The sequence below is a fragment of the Anser cygnoides genome, chromosome 1 (genome assembly GCF_040182565.1).
Source record: "Anser cygnoides isolate HZ-2024a breed goose chromosome 1, Taihu_goose_T2T_genome, whole genome shotgun sequence".
Lineage (NCBI taxonomy): Eukaryota > Metazoa > Chordata > Aves > Anseriformes > Anatidae > Anser > Anser cygnoides.
In genome coordinates this window covers 121,800,165-121,821,571 of record NC_089873.1, presented here as the reverse complement: position 1 = coordinate 121,821,571, position 21,407 = coordinate 121,800,165, and the positions used below count along the sequence as shown (strand labels likewise).

Below are 21,407 nucleotides of genomic sequence, written 5' to 3'. Positions count from 1 at the left end.
AAGCGTCAAGTTTCCATGAATTTTACAAATTACAAGGATTTATCAAATTTCAGCTTTCTAAATCCTGTCATTTTTTATGGTTTGTTTCTTTTTTTTTTTTCTTTTTTTTTTGGGGGGGGGCAGACAAATGGTAATTCTCTGCAATTAGAATATACAAAACATCATCATGAATAATAAGCATTCACCACCTGCTTTAAGTCCCTAGTTTACTTACCAACTGCTTTAACTCTACAGACTGGAACAGCCACAGTCACTGTCTGTGGCTGTGGAGGAATAGTGTGCTTTACAGGCCCAACAGAAGTTGCAGATATAGAGCATTGCTGTAGCAATGGAAAGTCATCCCAAGGAGTATTAACTGGAAGAGTGAAGTCATACGCTGCCACCTAAAGAGCACAAATACCATTGTGGTCACTTTCCCAAAGAAAGTGGTACTTCTTGAACCACCAGAGTGGTAATATTGTTTTTTATTACTATTTCATAATTATTAAAACTAACTTCTGAACTAATCATGATAATAATAATAATAATAATTTTCCTTGAAAAGAAAGACTCAGCTGTTATGGTATAGCCAACATAAATGAAATGGGTTCAGAGAACCAGGTGGAACCTGAGTTAAAATTGACACAACTCGGCAAAAAAGAAAAATACTCAAAACCACCATCACTGAACCTCACTGAATTCCAGGATTCCAAATTAATTGATTTTGATCTCACTTTCATTTCAGCAATCACATCCCCAAATAAGTGGGGTTTAGAATTTAAAGACAGCATGTTTAATTTTACACAAAATTTTCTGTTTTTTTTTTTTCCTTTTTTTTTTTTTTTCTGACAGGTTATGCATGTGATAAACCTAATTTATTTCACAGTGCACTTTTCAATAAGGTATTACATACCTTTCACTTGATCTTTCCAAGATCTTTCCAACACATTAGAGCAGCATACTCTTCAGAGAAAAAGATATGGATAACCGTAACAAACGTAACAGAAGAAAAACCAAAACTTCTACCATAAAAACACTGTTGGAGTCTTTCAATGACTTACCTTGAAGGACACTGAAAACTTCAGAAAGGATTGTGGCCTACAAAATCTGTATGCTGCTTAAAACATACAGTAAATCCAAGTATATGAAAATGTTGGAAGCTTTCAAATACCAAAATACCACAGGAAATAGTGCATCATGCTTTATTTTCATATATGTGGTAGTGAGTAAAATATATAAATGAGAGGAAAGAAAAAAAAAAATATATGCTGCCCCAGGAAAGGAAGCATATATTCATCTGTAACAAAATCAACCTGGAGCTTAGGTAATGAGAAGCAAGTACCCAGCATTTACAATGTTTGGAGTTCCAGCAGGGTTTTTAATACACAATTACAAGCTCCTGGTGAGCAAGATGTGTCCTGAGCATTGTGGAACATTTTGCGTATTTGCATTCAGCAAGATGAAAATATGGGATGAAAGGAAACATTTTTAGATCACTGTGCCCTTGTTTATACTGATACTTCAAATCTGATAATGACTAGATTTTATAACATAGAATTACACTTTTCAAAATTAAGATGGTGAAAGACATTTGAAATTTTCAGTATACTAATATTTGAGTTGGACCATAAACAAAGAGCGAGTAAAAATCTCCCGATGTGATTTAAATATTCTTCTAGTTTAGTACCTCAAGTCACCCACATAAAATCCTTCATGCTACATCTTCAAAGTATGTGCTTGCATCATAAAACCACATAATTAAAATTTAGACTGAAAAAGGATCTTTTCTTCAGTGTTAGAAGTTCCTTTCACTTCAAAGTATGTATGAAATATGTTGCTACTAACAACAGTGGCTCCTCGCAGTTTTAGACAAAAAACTATCTTCTCTTACAGTTGAAACTAAAAAGTATTGCATTTCAAGACTGAAATCAAAAATCATTTAAAACTTTATATGAAAACACATGAGAAGTTTGATAGATTAAAGCTGAATACATTTTTATTTGGCAACCTTAATAGCTGTTAAAATGCATATTTAAGAGACCACTGCAAAGTGATCCAATGTGAGAGAGGGAGAAGAAAATTTTCCTGGACTCTTTAGTCAAGCATCTTGTATAACAGTCACAAACCAGTCTCAATCAGAAGCTTTTATCATACTCCTCAAGCTGTATGTGAAGTTTGCTATACTGGTCATGCTTAGCCACTGTACATACTCAAAAATGCAAAATGTAATATGCTGCACATATAAATAGCATATCTCACAAGCATTATGGCTCACCATAAACAGAAATAAAAAAAAAAGGGGGGGAGATGACTGCACACCTTAGTGCGCACCTCACGTGCAAAGATTACAGCCAGCCCTGGCAGCTCCCTATAGCCAGCATGGACATCCTTACATGAGAAATTCTAACACTTGAAACATCATTGCCAAGAAAAGCTATAAAAACAAGAGACCTAGAAAATCCCTTCCATCCCCAGCATGTGTCACAGGTATACCAGTATAACGATACTGCATTTTTCAAGACCTAGAAAGTTTGGTAAGATTAAAATACTTTACCTATAATAGATATCATGACTTTATATATTTTTCCTATCCTGACTTAAACTAATTATGAACGTCAATTGGAAAGAAGGCATAATTTGCAAAGTGTTAGTCTTAGAAATTAAAAAGACTTTAAAAGAAGCTTTAAAAAGAATAGCCACATGCAACAAAGCAGCTTTTTGTTATGCATTCACATGGAACACCTCCAAAAATGTAAGAAAGGTTGTGTAGGCTGCCACAAGAAGATAGCAATTCTTTAAATAAAGAATCTGTAATCTTTCATTTCATTAGGAAAAATAAAAACATAAGAAAAAATAAAAGCTTTTTTTCTCCTTAGAATTCCTAAACAGAGTTGTTGATTTTTAAGAAATCTTTCTGATCAGAAAGTTCAGCTACCCAAACTCATCTGAATCTATGAAATAGGTTTCATACAATGTGGATGATAGCTCTAAGTCTAACATTGAAGAGTGAACTTAGTTGAAGGCCTTCCTGCCTCAGGCCTAAGTACTCCGTGCAATGAAAATAACAAAAAGGGGAAACAGCTACCCCAGAAGCCATGACAATTACAAAGTTATTTTAAATAAAATTTGTGCATAAAAAATAAACTAATTCAAGCAGAATTGTCAGATTCAGGGAGCAATCTGAGTAGAACAAAAAGTTACATTTTTTTAAAATAAACTTTCAAAGCAGTTACCTCATTTCTATCTTTACTAAGCACCCTAACGCAATAATGCTTTATGCTTTATATGCTTTATAATAATTACCAAAATGTATGTTCTTAAGGTTGAGTGAAAAATTTTGCTTTCAAATCCAAGAATCAAATAGTTTATTTAGCACAAAGAGTACATATCTCCCTAAAATTAAAAGACTTGCTTTTACAGTACAACTTCACACCAAATGGCAAGTAAATCAATGAACTAATTTATGACTTCAAATTAACTTAAAACACCTGTATAAGAAAATAAGCTTGTATTTACAACATAATATGCAGAGTGATCAAATATCTTGAAGCATTAGAAATCACTGAATTTTTGTGTAAAGGATCTTTCTAAAATTTATTTATAGCACTAGCAACAGACAGATTTTCAGCAGTGATACCTGGAGAGAAAGTGTAATGTACATTAAAAAAAGCAGTTTGATTAAAATTTAAACCTAACTATAAAAGTAAATGGTACTGCAGAACCAAGGTTTTATGTACTGCAGCTGTATACAACATATATTCTCAAAGTCTTGTAAGATTTAACATTAACTCTTCCTTAAAATATACAAAAAAATTTAATGCAGTCTAAATTCTCCAGCTTTCCATCACATATAACCAGCATAATGAATAATGTAAAAATGTTCAAATCCATCATTCAGAACACTGAAATAAAACTAAATCCTTCCCTTGTATACAGAGATGTCAGAGATGGTGCACCAGCAATACCCTTATTATTTTGTAATTCCACAGCTGATTTTCCATAGAATTCATTTCTTACACTGTGAATTCTGTGCATTAAAATAAATAAATAAATAAATCCATCCTTATCAATGTCAAAAAAAAAAATGGGGGGGGGGGGGCAACACCTGTCACTTCTCTATATGAAGTCTAAACAACAAGCTCTGACAAGTGTGACTTGCTCCATTTGTCTCAATCAAAGCCCTCACAGGTCTCATTATTACACAGCTGTGTATTTCATATTTTTTCCCAAGGTACTGGAATTTTCTATTCCAAAATATATGGGTGCATATATATATATATATATATATATATATATATATAGTTGAAGCAGCACACTCCTGCACCTTGCTTTGCCTTTCTGCCTTACCAAAACTTTCATAACACTGCTGCTAGCAGGTAGATCATCCTGCCTTGAGAAGCACAGTGACAGCTAAGGACCAAAAATTGTCACTGAGCAAATATTCAACATGATAATACACTGCCCATTTCCCTAGCACAAAGAAAAAAAAAAGAAAAAAGAAAAAAAAAATGAAGTGCTCCTCAACCTTACTTAGACAATCAGCCTGCAGAACACAAGTCACAATCAAGAAAAACCATGCTTCTTGGATAGGGACAAGAGAGTTCCAACAAATATTTGGCCGGATGTTCATGGCTTTTTTGGTTGTTTTATCTGCTGATTTGTTGTTGTTCTTTAAATCAATACGAAATTTTGTTTTACTCAGCATCTGAAATGAAATGACTTACAGCTGGCTAAACCTTCTTATATTGCAGTGAAAAACACATGAAATGTAATCATTATTTGAGAGATATTTCATTAAAAGTATAACAAAACAGAAAAGAAAGGATCATATAGCCTGTATAAAAATATGACATTAAGGATTTGCCAGCTTACCTATTTATATTTACTTATTTGTATATTGTTCTCACTTATGTACATCTTTGACTATAACTGCAAATGAATTCCACTATTCAGCTCTTTCTGATGAGGCAGAGAACTATGTCGCCTCCAAAACCTTGGCTGGAGTAACAGGAAGGGAAAACCACGCCTTTACATGAGCAGCATCCTAGCCTTATCTATAAAGCATCAATTTCATTTTATTGCTTAGACTATTGGGAGAATTATCTCAAAACTTGCAGATGTTATTTTATAAACAGGCCAATATACTTCATCTCTAAGAATGTCTTTTGATATCACATGTAATTGTTCATACTAAGTTTTAGCAAAAACTGTGGCAGCTATTCAGACTTGCTATGTGTTTACTTAGTTTGCTATTTTAAAGCTTTTTAACATAAAAGGAAAACAATTGCCAAGATGATTTTTAGCAGGAGTATTCAAGATTGATTTAATTCCATATTTCTAGTATCTACTTTCTTAGCACAACACAAATTTGTGGGGTTTTGTTGTTTTACGGATAGCGTTGTCAGTAATGACGACTACAACAACAGCAGGAAGCTTTAGCAGAACCAGACAGCAGGCAGAAAAGAATTCTTCTCACTGGGATACAGAAGGCTTGCAGCATCTGGGAGGTAAGCTGGGTAAGAGCAGTTGTCCAGAAAACAGTGATGATACCAGAGAAACAGCTGTTCAAGTGGAGAGGCAGGATATAGTGCTAGCAACTGTGAAACTTGAATAGAGTAAGCTCAATATAGAGAGAAGATCTGAGCTTTTTCAAGATTGAAAAGTCAGAAAAGAGATGGAAGAAATCTGATAAGAGAAGGGGCAAATCTAGATGCAATAGAATAACAGCAACTCAGATCCGAGGGGGAATGTTCTAAGAATCTGCAACTAATGAGAGTCTCTGATCACAACAAGAAATGCTGCTACCAATACCACTTTCTTAACAAAACTATACTTATTATTAAAAAAATTATCTTGTTATACTACTTTGGAGGAGCTAGATTAAAGAAAAGCTACAGCATCCTGGGGGGGTACAGGCACTTCATATGCTTTCTTGGTCATGCCATACTGGGTGGCACATTTAGTTTTCAAGGTTTTCTGCCTTTTACATTAATCAGTGCTATTGCTCCCAGCTATCAGTGCTTCATTAAAGCTCAACAATGTTAACATGTGACCACCAGTGGGTTGTAAGTTGTGAGTGTATTTGGGCATGTCTTGCCTGGTAATCAGTAAGCTGCCTCCTGCCAGGCAAGCAATATTATACTTGCAGCAGAATGGAAGCACTGTCTGCGCACTGAGCCTACCTAGCACAGGGTAGAGACAGAGAAAAGATGTGAGCACATGGAGAGAAGGGGAAATGGAAATAAATAAAATTTGTGAGAGCAGGGCTTATTAATTGGTTATGAGGCATGAGGCACCCCAGGGAAGTTTCGTTTTTGAAGTTCTTTATTCCCTTACTTCTGAATAAAGTTGTTCTGCTTGAAAACAAAACAAAACAAAACAAAACTATGCTGCTCAAGACTGGAAAAGCACTCAAAGTTTGAAAAATTAAAAAAAGATATTACAGAGAAAAACTATAACCAACAGATGTAATATATTTGACAGTGACTTATTTTTTAAAAAGAGCTGTCAGAAAACAGACCCAGTTAAATATAAGATTTTTTTTCCAAAATTATATCATTAGAGCAGATTGCAAATTGATATAGCCTTGTCTTCAGTTAGGTTACCTTATCACCAGCATCAAATGACAGTTGGGGATGCTTGTCAATAACCATCAGTAATGCTGAACAGTAGCTCAGACTACAAGTGAAATTAACTGAATAAGTGGTTCAGAAGACTTCCGAGACAGTAGATGATTCTGCATGTTTAATCATTTGAATGTACAGCAGTGTTAGAAGCAACATATCTATTCTTAATCCATCCTTACACTTGGCAAGGAAAGAAAACAGTAAAATAGGTTAATCGCAGCAGGAGGGAATAGGGTACTGGGAGTCACATAAAATCCCTATTTTGATAGTTTGGAGGGGATGGGGTTCATTTACAATTTTAGTGTTGATATTTCGCTAGTCTGGAAGGGGATGATTGGCCTTCTACACTACTTTCTACTACAATGAAGAATAAAGGATCAGTTTGTACAGCAGCACTATCACCAGAGAAACCCCATGCCATAAGCAGGAAAAGAGCTGTCCGATAACAGGTTATGGCTCCCGTCAATATGAACGTAGTTTAGAGATACACAAATTGTATACACAAATTTCTATTCTTGATCCTTCATACCTAAACAAAAATGTCAACATTTTCTTTACTGAGCTTCTCTTCAGTTTGATAGTAGGTCACTGGTGATATTCTGTGTACAATTTAGCATACCTTCCTAGCACTGTATCCAGCCAACACCTGCCTGCCTTGTGTATGTGAATACTGCACCAGACAATGTCAAGATACTTATAAAGATATGACATCTCCTGCTTCTCATCTAACCTTAAGGCCTGCTATGCTACTGGAGGAAATTAATTATATTTTAAATAATTCATTTTTGATGAATATATTAACTCATCCTCTGTCAGGAAAAATTCAGAGTAGCAAGCATACTATAAATTTACACCACCAGTTATTTACTTTGCAATGCTTTACCTGTGCGCACAAAATCTAAGCTGAAAGTAATAAGAAAAAGAAAACCATAGTGTTAAGAGATGCAGGCTGTAATATGCAAATATTTATTTGAATGATGCTTGGAACAGATAACTCAACTTCTATTCAAACAATAAAATCCTAGGTAGGAAGGAGGGACAGTAGGAACAAGGGAGAAAAGAACATCGTTAACCCTTCCAAGATGCATTGTCTCTGAAATTCATTTATTTTTTAAGGTAAAAATGAACCTAATGCCACAGGTTTTTGTGCTGTAACCAGTTGTTTGTTCTGAAAGAGGTTTATAATATCAAAGACTAAGTTTTGTTGCTGTTCATTGTTCTCCATATATATGAAAATCCCCAAACCCTCCACTTAAAAAATGTTGCTCAATAGGTTGACTTAAAATTTACTATAGTGCTGCCTATTGACATGTACCACCAATAAAATGCAATGTTCCTGATGTAAAACTAACCCATAGTCTGATATCTTCAATTTATTTCCCTCATATAGCTCCATTAGAAAGCAACTTTGCTGATCTTTATGACACACAAAACTCCTCTACTTTTGTAGTCCCTTGAGGTCATCTGAGAGTTAAATCATAAACAGCTGCAAATAGAAAACAGCCACCAATTGCTGAATGACTTAATGAATGTGTGGTAAGGATTTAAATGTATTCGTTCTGCATTTTGAAGTCATTGGAAAAGTGTGTTTTCTTTGTGAGCATACTTGTAAGGAAAGAAGCAAAAGTAGTATAAGTTATTTCAAAACTTGTTTTCTTAAGAATGAGATTACTGTTACAAAACTATTGCACACGCTAATATGTACATCTAGAATGTCTATATTGTCTCATCGTAGAAATATTACAGAGTGCCAGTTTAATTTAGCTTAATCACCAGTGCCCCATCAGCCTACCTCTTTTGGCATGAAGGACAACGAGCACTGCAAAGATGACTTTCCCTCTAAGTCAACTGAATACAAATAAGACTCTGAAGAACAGTTTTCAACCACTGTCAAACAAAATTCAGAATCAAGTTAGAGATGTCACTACACTAAATATCAATTTTGTAATAATTGCAGTAATTGAAAGTGATTACCAACACAGGTATATACGTGGTAAATATTTCTCATCTAGTTATGAATGAATATAATATTTCTCATAAGCATTCTGGATGTAATTTTGAGAAGTGTTAATCACCAACTACCTTCAGTAAAGTCATTGATTAGGGGAATATTTGAAAGGAAAGAAAAAAAAATATTTAATTTATTAATGAAGAAGAGCATCAGGCAAAAATAGTTAACTAAATAATAAAAAACTCATACCACAGGGGAAAAAATGGAATCTCAGAATCATAGAATGGTTTGGGTTGGAAGGGACATTAAAGATCACCTGGTTCCAACGCCCTGCCATGGGCAAGGACACCTCCCACCAGAGTAGGGTGCTCAAAGCCCCATCCAACTTGGCCGTGAACACTTCCAGAGTTACCAACTTCTGTGGGCATTACCACCCTCATAGTAAAGAACTTCTTCCACATTATCTAAAATAAATATCTAAATATAAATCTAAAATAAATATCTACATATCTAATCTACCCTCTTTTAGTTTAAAACCATTACTCCTTGTCCTATCAATACAATCCCTAATAAAGAGTCCCTCTCCAGAGGGACTTGGCTGAACCTTTTTTTTCTAAATAACTCTTAGGCATAATCTGCACTACAGAAGTTTACCAGTAAGGCTTCCTTAATTTAGCAGGCTTTCAGGTCCAATTTTAAGACATAGGCAGAAGCATGGGTTTCCAATACTTAATGTAAAACTCCTTTGAGGAATTATTCATCCTAGAGGCACACCGTTTGAACAGTACCTGACCTGACTGAATACCCCATTACTTGTTCCAAGCACAAACTCTGATCTAGAAATCATGTGCAATGAGTCAATTCCCAAGCTGGCTAGCTGCCTGTTCTAGACAGTCTTGCAGTCCTCTTCCAAGTTAAGATGACCGACTAGGGGCACCCACTTTCCCTTTGAAATCTACCATGTGGAAGAAAAGCCCTCTGTTCTCGTCAGATCATTTGTTGTGATCATCCACATACAGTTCTACATAAGGACAACTAAACATTACAATATTGGCTTGCACAAGAAAAAGTATTGATTTCCCAAGCTTTCAGGGACAAGAGGCCATAAGAACATAAATTCTCTCATTAATGAAGTTGTTTAAATACAGCAAAGGTGGTACCAGGACTGAATTAGAAAAGGGATGAGCAACAATGAATGAAGAATAGGAAACTGCAGTCCTATCAAGAAACAAAGAATAGCAACTGAATTCCACACATTACCCCAATGTCATTCTAACTTGTAAATCATGTAAATCATGTAAATCATGTAAAACAGAGGTCTTGTGATTAAGGCACTGTTAGAGGAAAAAAAAAAAAAAAATCCAGACCTTTATAGTGATGTTGAATTAACTTAAGAGTAAATATTGTCAAAACAGTGGATAAAAGTCCATGAACAGGAAATAAGTATAGTTGTGCTTTTGGGTTGACTTTTTGTTTATTCTTATTGTTTGTTTTAACTGGTGAGAGGGTGCTCAGACATTTTTATATGCCTTTGCAACTACAGGAAAAAAAAAAAAAAACAGAAATCTACAGGCAAACTGTCATTTTCCAAGTGCCTTTTTTTTTTTTTTTTTGGCAAGCATCATTTTATAGGCAGAATAAACGGTCTCATTTTAATTTATATTAAGCAGCAGTTTTAAAGTAATCATCTTAGGTTTTCTGTTAATCAGAAAAATTGTATACCAGAAATAGTCTTACAGATTTTCTCTTAGCATTATCCTATTCTTTATTTAATGAAAGCTGATATACCAAAGCAAATACCTGAATGGTCTTTAGCACTCAATTTAAAATCCTTATACTTGAAAAAATCAAACTCCACTCTGGTACGTGCCTGTCCTTTGTTCTGAAGCAAAAATGGAATTGATTTTGTAGAATCAACATAAACACCACCAAAGTCAAATAGTTCCTGTAAGTTTAAAGAAGAAAAAAAAATGAGGTCAAACCCATGTGAAGTCAATTTTGTAAATGAACAGCATGTGAAAAATATAATTGTTCAATGACTCAGAATTTATAATATATTAGGCAGACATCTCAATTAATTAATTGTCTTGCCTAACTCTTATCTTTAAATTCTTTCCAAGACATCAAATGCAACAAAGTCTAGTTACACCATCAGGAAAGTTCTCCTCATTCAGTAAACAGATCAGTGGATTCACTTTTCCCTATCCTATACTTTTCTCTATTACTACCTTAAAGAAATCTTATCCCTTTTTAGTGGTTTGTTTTTGTTTTTTTACAGGTGTTCAAGTTCAAAGGTTAAAGCTGTTATCATTTAGTGAAACTTTCATATATACATTTATTTTTTTTTAATTTCTGTTCCCAAGTTCTCCTCTGTGATGATTTTCTCAGGAAGTTAGTACAGAAAAAAAAAGACAAGGAAAACATGAAGTACGAATGAGCCACTTTGACATCAAGATAAAGCAAAACACTACTAATCTTACCAGTTGCTACAATTCCTTCATACTTACCACATCAATCTTTATTTCAGGGGTCTCTACAAATCCAACAATCCTGAGTACTAGTACTCCCGAATTTCGCACTGCTACCTAAGTTAATGGAGAACAGGGTGATTGTAGACAAGATCATTTGAACATAACAATATCATCAAATCTGTCAAAATTAAATGAGAAAGTGAAAAAGAAAAAAAAAAAAAGGTATAGAAGAACCAATAGTGCCTTTGTGGTATACCATATCTGGATAGTCATAGTTGTCAATAAAGTTTCAGGAAAGACCATTCTTCTGCAGACAAAAATAATGCTGCACAAGGTTGTATCATTAGAATGAAGTTTCCTCTAGCAGAAGAAAGCTAAGTGGATGAGTTACATCTATTCAGCAGCTGTGAGGATTGGAAAGTATACCTGAAGACAAATTGCTTGAGGGAGCTGCTGGCACAAAGTAGATGTTTTGAGCAGTGTTTGTTAGAAGTGGGAAGAAGAATGACTAGTAGGTTTAGTGAGCATAATGTATGCAGCCAAAGACGACAAAGAATCCAAGATTAGAATCGGAAAAGGTAGCAAGGATCAGCCTCATAACAGAGTCCCTTTTTTCTTCCCACTTATCTGACCAAAGACAAGCCGACGAAGCGGGCATGCAGAAAACAAAGTAGGATTAGATCTTTACTGCACTCCTATTATCAGACCAAGTTTACTGGTAAATTCATCTCCAAGATAACCTTTTTGTAATGTTCATGAGAAGTAGTCAAGAAATGAAAAACACTGCAGTATTTCAGTCCTGCTACTCAATAAAACACAAAAACTGTGCATATGTCTACATGATCTTATGAAAACAAGGAGATGTTAGTTTCAGCAGCTTGCCAACAGTATGCTATGAATCATCTCAACTGAGAGGCTGTTTAGTACTTCAGAGCAGTACTGAGAGCAGAGTAACAGAATGGCTTACTAGCTATCAACAGCTGTAAGAAAACATTTTTTTAAGTATTAGAACACTTCAGATAAAATTCAAAAGATGCTCAGATGCACACACAACTCAACATTCAAACATCTCCACATACAAACATGGAACATAACACTCAAAATCCAAAACTCATTCAGTTTTGAATACCTCCACTCTTGTATCAAAACTCATTTTTGCATTTGGAGTAAAAAGGATTTTGAGCTCAGCATGGCCTCCCACAGGTACCACCCCATCATGAGGGGTGATCAACATTCCAGGCAATGGATTTGAATGAAGGACCTTCAAAAGCAAATGTATTATTAATAGTATTGGGGAAAAAAAAAATCACTGCTAAAAAAATACATTACTATATCTATCACAAAGATTTTATATTCTTACAAGGTGAACCTTTATAACATATAATAAAAAAAATTACAAATCCAAATAAAACAATCACATAGTACCAAAATAAAGTATGAATAACAGTTCTGAGGATTTTAATCAGAACAATTCTATGTCACTATATAAGTATAGCAAATTATTCTGTGATCAGAACTAATGAGGTTAGATTTACTACTAATTCATGGCTTATGTGTTTACCTGCTCCGGCTCACCTCTTACCTAATTCACATTACAGCCTACCATGCTCTTAGTTGTTAATCTAGCAAAGTAATCACATTTGCTGTGACTGGTCTGAGTCTACGCGTGCATTGACGGGGCAGTCAGTATGAGAATAAGATGACCAGCCAGTTCACTTTCTCAATACAAAAACATCCAAGGTGTAAATGCCTTTTTATAGGGTACACCAATATGGGATTCTTCTTTCACCTATGGTTTTTATGCAACTTCTAGAATCTTTTCAAGGAGTTTTTATCTCTTTGTGAGACACTATCACTTTGTCAGGTTTGGATTGGTGGATACACAGACACATAGGGACAGAATTCCTCTTCACATAAATCTTTTTTCATCTGAAAACTAGACAAAAAATGAAGCAGTTCTATCTGAGAATATATATAACTGAGAATACAAAGCTGCAACACGATCTGATAAAATGAACTCCCTCCTCCTCCCCACCCCAAAGTAATTAAACATACTAAAAATAATTTTAGTTTACTTGGAAGTAGGCATGATTGTATCCTGTGTTTTGAAGAATGGCTGTCTTACAAGTCGATAAACCCATTGGACAATGACTGAACGGTATCCTTTGTTCTATAAACTGAACTTTCGTGGTACCAAGCTGTCAAAATAGAAGAGAAAGCAAAAACAAGCAAACATAGCAAACATATTACTAAGTATAAATAAATAATCAGCCTTATTGTCTTTTCATTACACAATAAGTTAACATACCTCTGGAAATGTATAAATTAGAATTGTTTAAACAGAAAAATATACATTTTAAAAATGTGACAATATTTAGACAATATAATGAATTTATCTAGATTCAAAGTTAATAGATTCAAACTCAAATACATTTCTAAGTTAATTTAAAGATAAATAAAAATATTTTAATTAATTTTAATACCACAAGCTCCATGGTTTTTTTTCATCTCAAATGTGTGAGCAGGACAAGATACTTTTTAATAGCAGTAATTTTTTAATAGCAGTAATAATGCCAATATTCTAACTTGCACACAGCCTGATTTTAGTTATGACAATTTCCAAGGTTTCAAAGGAAAAAGCTACCATGAAAAGCTACCAGTCATATCAAAAGGAAGGGGGAAAGTCTTATTTGCATTCAAAATGTTTACATATAGAGCATGCAGCCATCAGAATAGTTTAAAAAAAAAAATTTAAATAATTCTCATTCACACTTCCTGGCACGTAACATTACGTACCAAATGATTCACCAAATTTCTTATTTCTGGAAAATCTCTTATTTTGTCATAGGATTCCTACTATAAATTTATTCTATTCCACCTTAAAATAATTTGAGATTCTCTTTGCCAGTGTTCAGAAAACTATCCAGAACATTTCTTTTCAAAATAGCAGAAAACATGCTCAAATAACAGGACAAAATTATGTTACAGCCAATCCACAGTAGTTATGCTGAAGCTATTCATACTCAAAAAACTTTCTATTTTTCTTCTCCTTGATTTGTATCCCTTTAACATGCATATAAAAAACTATCATATCACCTCTCAACCTTTTTTTAGCTATACTAAGCAAGCCAAGAAGAACAATTACATATATATAAAGACCACTCAGTTGTGGTGCCAAAGGAAGTATATAACCACAGCCAAGACAAAGGCAGTCTTGCCTTCTCCGTCATTTCTTTGGAGCAACACTCTTTTTGTAAATATGTCAAGGAGAAACCACATAAAATTAAAATAATTTTTGAATGCTCAACGAAAGAAACATATTTAAGAAATTGCTTGTTAAAAAAATTTGCTTTTCTAAACCTGTTGTATGATGTGTTACCTTTGCAAAACATTTCAGCTTAATTGTGTTTCCTTTACGCACACACAAGTTGAATTCTCCTGCTTCTGGGGAGTTGAACCCTGGATGCCAAACAACTTCGCACTCTAAGTCTCTATACGGCTCCACAAAGCCTAAATAATATGAAGAATTATTATAGTCATACACATTTACAATTATCAAATTATGTTGTATAATTACAAATAACACAAGCACATTAAAATCAAATGACTTTCTACTATTGAACACAAAGCCTACATTTCAAAGATGTTGAACAGTATGATGAATTAAATAAGGTTAGTTACTGAATTCTCATGTCAATTGCTTAACACCAGTTTATCAGCATCCTGCAGTAAAACACATTCAAAGTTCATTGATTTTTTTTGGCCTCAAATTACCCAAATATTAAACTTTAACAAAAATTGTAAAAGAACAGACAACCCTTCTGGTAGACTAATACCTCTGGGAACGAGCATATGCTTTTTCTTGCTTGCAATTGATTCTGAACTCAGAATCAAAATATCTTATTTCTCAAGAATCAGTGCACACCAAGCTCCTCATCTAGCCAAATCTTTTTTGCACTGAATAAAGCCAACTTGGTTAGCAGTTAGTTTTTTAAATAATGAAGCTCCAACATACTCTTACAGAACACTGTCTTTCAAAGGAAAAAAATGTCTCACACACTTCTAACAAATATTGATCCATACTGCAAGTGAAACTAATTCCAGGCTGAATTATATTTGTGTCACTCACACTGTCTACATCAAATTCTAGCAGCTTTATTCATACAGAACTTTTGGAAAGCTCCTCAAGAGCAGTGTGATGTTGCTAACTGCCATTAAATGGCTGCCTCACTTTTTACATATCAGCAATTTGAACTCAGAAAAATGGCTACATGAGAGCTGCTTGTTGGACACAGAAACAACAAACTGGACTTAGCACATGCTAGTAGGGTTTACATAGGGAATGCTGCTCTGGTATTAACGCTCTGATCTGGTACTACTTTGGGGATAAACTGATGCTGAACCAAATACAGAGTTTATAGAATCACCTGGATGTTTGTCTTATTTAACATTATTGACATTTAAGATACATGAATACATACTGTATTTGCATAGAATACCTTTGGCTGGCTGTATAGAAAATGCAGTTCCTTTATCTGTAGTTACAGGTTTCCAAGTAAATTCAGCAGAACGGTTTCTGGTATTGTATACCCTGACAGTTGTTCTAAATTCTGTCTCAGCCAGGTAGCCAGGAATAGGATTTAAAATCAGTTCCCTTTCAGACAACTGAAGTTCAACAGACACTGCATTTGCAATGACCAGCACATGCCCAGGATGTTTGTTGTTTATTGTGTAAGTAAAAGATCTGTAGTATAAAAATAAATATTTCTCAATAGCATTTTTAGATTTATTATGCTGTAGTCAAAGAAAAAATTATATGAAATAGAATCATTAGGAAGAAAATACAGGAAACAACTGAATATGAACACAGTTCAGACTGACAAGAAAAAAGCTATCTGTAATAGATTCGCATGTAACTTAAGCCACCTGAAAGGTGAAAATCATCCCATAGGATTATCAACGTCATACTGTTTGTTCACAAAAGCATTAGTAAAATGAGAATTCTGTCTTGACACCAGAGATATAGAAAATGGTGTGCCTATAAATTTACCCAGAAGGAAGTGTATCAATAGATACAATCACAGATAGAGAGATGCAAGACTAACAGAAAGAGCACAGTATTTTCATAAAGTTTCTCCTACCATATAAAGTATAATAGCACAATTTTTGCTGATATACAGGTGGCACTGTGGTTATATATGCTTTTGCCACAACAGACTTGAAAGAAAGAAAGAAAGAAAGAAAGAAAGAAAGAAAGAAAGAAAGAAAGAAAGAAAGAAAGAAAGAAAGAAAGAAAGAAAGAAAGAAAGAAAGAAAGAAAGAAAGAAAGAAAGAAAGAAAGAAAGAAAGAAATATAATAGAAATTTTTTGCAACATAAATCTGCATGTTATTGATATTACCACAAATCAGTGTTTACCAAGTATAATTACACCAAGTTTAAAATAGCCGCACATTTTTCTTTATTCTACTACTGCAAATTAATTATGTGAAACAAGATAAATATAACAAACCTTACCTTTTAAACATTCCAAGCTTGTTTGTCTCAAAGACTACTGGAATATAAGTCTTTGTAAGAGGAGGCACCACCTGACACAGTGGACTTGTCTGCTCTAGTTCATCTATTTCAATCTCAATTTGTATCCATATATGGACTAACAAGTTATTGACGATATGTAGTTTTCTGACAGTTGTAGAGTACACACAAACATCACCAAAGTCCATAGTAGAAGGACCTGGAACATAGAAGAAATAAGATCTTCAACATTAAATGGTAAAAATTAACATAAGGAAACATAACTACTAAAGGAAGCATACTAACTAAACTACTAAGGAAACACAACTACTAAAAAATTCTGATCAAAACATTTTAGTCCCCCAATTTACTGACTTAGCTAAAACAACCCTGTGGTGGAAAAAAATCACATTTAAATTTGGAAGTATATATCTTCCTACCTATTGCAACCCAAAAGTCAACACCAATATTTATTTGTTAATTCAGTCTTAGACAGCTATTTAAATTGGAAAAGCAAAGTGTTAATGACAAAAGGCAATATTAGTAAATCTTTTTCTTTAATTAATCAGATATTTAACTGGCTAGACAACCAACAATTAATGATGAGTATTTTATTTTATTTGTTCCTTGATATGTGACAATTTTGTTTCATAATACATATAATTTTGTGGTGACAAAATGATTTCTCTACTGTATTTACTGCTATCACTGATATTTATCTGGTCTGCAAACTTCAGTGCTTATTGCACTAATCAAACATTTTATAAAACCGTATGTACTTTTTCTATTTATATGGTTATTTTTATGGTATTTATGGTTTACTTTTCCCCAAATATATCAGTATACACAGCTAGAATATTGAAGTTCTAGCTTCACTGAAAATTAAAAAGACAACCCAGAAAGCAATGAATTTTTTCATTTTGAAGCTAAAAAATATGACCTGGTCTTATGACCTTAAAACAGACCTGTTTTAATATCTATATTAGGTCTATGTGGCAATGTTTTGGTAGTGGGGGGGGCTGCAGGAGGGGCCTCTGTGAGCAGAGCCCAGCAGCTGCCCCATGTCAGAGCAGAGCCAGCTCCAGTCGGCTCCAAAAGGGACCTGCTGCTGGCCAGAGTCAAGCCAGGGAGCGATGCTGGGTGGGCCTCTGGGAGAGCAAAGTTAAGGAAGGGAAAAAACACCATGCAACAGCAGCTGGGAGAGGGGTGAGAAATTGTGAGAGACCCAGCCCTGCAGCCCCCCAGGTGAGTGCAGCAGGAGGGCAGGAGGTGCTCCAGGCAGGCAGCAGCAGTTCCCCTGCGGCCTGTGCAGGGAGAGGCCCCCGGTGGAGCAGGCTGTCCCCCTGCAGCCCACGGGTCCCACACGGAGCAGATCTCCACGCTGCAGCCCGTGGAGGAGCCCACGTGGAGCAGGTGGATGTGGCCTGGAGGAGGCTGCGGCCCATGGAGAGCCCCCGCAGGAGCAGGGGGTTTGGGGGGAGCCACCACCCGTGGGGACCCATGCTGGAGCAGTCCACTCCTGAAAGACTGTACCCCATGATATGGACCCCTATTGGAGCAGTTCTTGACATGGGCAGCATCCCCACGCTGGAGCAGAGAAAGAGTCTGAGAATGAGGGAGCAGGAGAGACAAAGCGCTATGGACTGACCACAGCTTTCGTTCCCCCTTCCCCTGCACTGACCAGGAGGAGGAGGCAGAATAGAGTTTATTGAGGGAAGCTGTTTTTAGTTGCTTTTAGTTCTCTAGAAGAGAAATAAAAAGACTGCTCTAGTCAGATATTAGTTGGCAATAAATTATATTAACCTGCTTTATGCTGAATCTGTTTTGCCTGTGACAGTAATTGGTGAGCGATCTCCCTGTCCTTATCCTTGCCCTTGAGCCCTTTTCCATGTTATTTTCTCCCCGTATTCCTTTGAGGAGAGGAGGGAGTAGGAGAACAATGCGGTGGAGTTTAGCTGCCCATCGGGTTGAAATCACCACAATCCAACGTGTTGTTAATAGATGAACCCCTCACAAACTTTAAAAGGCACTCCGCATCACAGAGCTTTCCACCAGAATTATTTTGGAGGAGGATCCTGAAGAAGTTTTACTCTATTGGGCCATCACTATTATCTCAAAGAAACATTCTGAAGACTCCCACAAACGTTGATGATATTAATGCTGACCTAGATATTACCCGATACAAGCCATAAGAGTATGAGCAGCCCTCATATTATGCAGCATACATTTCTGCATAATGGGCCATACCATAACGGGTCTTTAAAGAAAGCTCTCCTTTCACACTTCTCTTTCACGCTAATCGTATCTCCCTATCATATGGTGAGTACAAAGCTTCAGTTAAATACTCATGTATATATCAAGCTACCACTGAATTAATCTATTTTCTATTTAAGGTGAAAAATTATGAACATACATTGTGTTACTACAAGTAAGTGCTTTTATAACAACTATATGTGTTTAGTAACCAAAGTAAAAATCTTACCAATTAGTATTTGATGAAGCTGTTTGGGTGTCAAAGTTAGACTACAATCTTCCTTCTCTTGGGTAGAAGATGGCATAGCACGAAGCCCACTCCAAATCTGGGATAAGCACAAGACATCTTCTCAGAACAGAATCAAAATTTTTATTCTTTATATATATATATATATGTTAAACATTTTATGCTGACGTTATTACTGAAGCATTTAACTTACTTCTTTGATTGAAGATTTAGAAGCACTTGCTGCCAGTCTTTGACTAGTTAATAGGCAATTCTCATCTAAAGGAAGCATTTTGAACTGTAACTCCTCCTTGTGAAAATCTGTGATTGAGATCTGTGGTGACACAAGTCCTTCTGCAGGTTTAAGGCCTATGTTCACAGAATTATTATAAATATAAAACTGCCTGTAGGCAAGGGAAAAAAAAAAAGAATAGGGAAATCTAGAATTTTGAGCATTTTATGTTCTACACATTAAACTACCTAAGATTATTTAATAGAACAAATAATACTTTAACTGAGAATATTTCATTAGAAAAAAAAATGTAATAAATGCATTTAAAAGTCTTTTATATCTTTTATTTTATTGTTTAGACAAGGACTAACAACCATTGCATGTTTATGGATGCTGCCTAGCTAAATGTGTTACAAGCATTATGGCTACCAGAATGTAATTATATCATGTCTAGAATATACCGTAAAGAATAATGATGTTGTAAAGTCAAACACTTAAAAGATAACAAATGACAAGATTACAAAGGATCCTTTAACGTGTATGTCTGAGCTGGACCACTTACAGCCTAATTTTCTGATCAATTAACTTTTCTTGATCAAGGTTAAGCTCCAATCAATTTCACCTGCAACCATACAATTTTAAACTTCCAGAGAACTTACACAGATGTCTCATATCAAGTATTTAGAAAATTATACTGATTTCAATAACAACCATAAATTCATCTGGTAATTGTGAAATGTGCCTTTCTGTTCTTGCTGCTCTTGAAACACACTTTGAATATGTTATGGTTGTATAAGTTATGGTCATATAAACAGCACAATACCAGTGCCTTCCAAGAAAACCATATACCCTGTGCATGCAGAAAAAAATACAATACATCCATCTCTGCAGGCCTTGTTTGAATCATGACATATGTACACAGAACAACTTAAAACTGAAATTACAGCAATAACCCTCTGCCCCTATTCATTTTTAAATAACAAGTTTTGAGACTTACCAGTCTTAAGGTATTACTTCTCTTGCCTTAGAAGGTTTTACAGGCTTCTATTTTTTTAATAAAATTTATTTTTTAATAAAATTAAAAGCATCAGAACTGTCATGTAAAGTTTTCCCAGACTATAGTTTTCCAAGGTTTCTTCCACAACATACCAAGCAAATATGATAAATTCTTACTCCATAAATTTGTGTTAGTTAAGGCTAGAATGCCAGTACAATCCTTTGATCTTCTCTGTTACACTACACAAGTTATATTATAACTCACATATTGAACCCATCACTATGGGTGAGCTTGACATATTGATTAGACATACATACAATTTATTATATATAAAAAAAAAATCCAACACAACCATAAATACTTTTTTGCAAAGAGCCATAAGCAATTCTTCTTAAAATCTGGTATCTTAAGTTCATCTTAGGTTTTATTTCAAGTTCCATGGCCCTGAACATAGTAAGTTTTACCCTGGAAGTAATCTCTAAATGTCTAAATCAACGTTTGACCAAAACTGGTTTTGAGTACTTTATAAATGAAGATCCCAAGACCATAAGCATTTCTGGATGTGATAAAATTTGGCATAAGATTGGCACCACTAAATCTATTCTGCATGTATATATATATTTTTCATACAAGCCTCAAGTATTTATTTATCCTTCAAACAAAGTCTTACCTGGTGGCATCTTTCTGCAAGCGACGCTGCCTTAAACTTGAAATGAAATTGGCATAGTATTCCTTGTGTACTTCTTTTAACAGTCGTTCATAGTCAGTATAAGAAAACTGTGGATCTATGTAATTATATCTCTCAGTCTTCGTAAAAATAGTCCTAAATATTTAGAAAGAATCACAGTTTCATTATTTGTATTAAATGATTCTGGGTTTTCTTAGAACTAAAATATATTGATTTTGCTACATATATATTTCACCCCAAACATTCATTTTATCACAGCTTATTATTAATATTTGACCTTGTAAAGGCAACCATAAAATGAAACACTGAAACTGTAATAGCTACATTTGTAGTTTCACACAAACACACCAAAAAAAAAAAAAAGGTACAAGAGGTTCAAGGTTAATGAATTTCAAACAACTTTCAGCCTGAAAAAAACCAGTAAGCTGTCATATGAGTCTTAATCTACTGTGCAGTATATATAAATGATTA

General features: G+C 34.7%; 1 protein-coding gene across 2 annotated transcripts in view; it reads right to left on the bottom strand.

Annotated features, from left to right (window-relative positions):
• The window catches only part of LOC106042138 (cilia- and flagella-associated protein 47), a 308,071-nt gene that overhangs the window by 266,936 nt on the left and 19,728 nt on the right, over positions 1 to 21,407 (bottom strand). For both annotated transcript variants that reach the window (XM_066980338.1, XM_066980347.1), the window contains exons 11-22: positions 20,919 to 21,071; positions 19,234 to 19,423; positions 19,023 to 19,119; positions 16,544 to 16,760; positions 15,527 to 15,771; positions 14,407 to 14,537; positions 13,103 to 13,225; positions 12,157 to 12,288; positions 11,064 to 11,141; positions 10,357 to 10,501; positions 8,398 to 8,492; positions 215 to 383 (exon numbers count right to left, since the gene is read on the bottom strand). In XM_066980338.1, the coding sequence (XP_066836439.1) occupies positions 215 to 383; positions 8,398 to 8,492; positions 10,357 to 10,501; positions 11,064 to 11,141; positions 12,157 to 12,288; positions 13,103 to 13,225; positions 14,407 to 14,537; positions 15,527 to 15,771; positions 16,544 to 16,760; positions 19,023 to 19,119; positions 19,234 to 19,423; positions 20,919 to 21,071 (1,775 nt within the window). The remainder of the gene's footprint in view (positions 1 to 214; positions 384 to 8,397; positions 8,493 to 10,356; positions 10,502 to 11,063; positions 11,142 to 12,156; positions 12,289 to 13,102; positions 13,226 to 14,406; positions 14,538 to 15,526; positions 15,772 to 16,543; positions 16,761 to 19,022; positions 19,120 to 19,233; positions 19,424 to 20,918; positions 21,072 to 21,407) is intronic.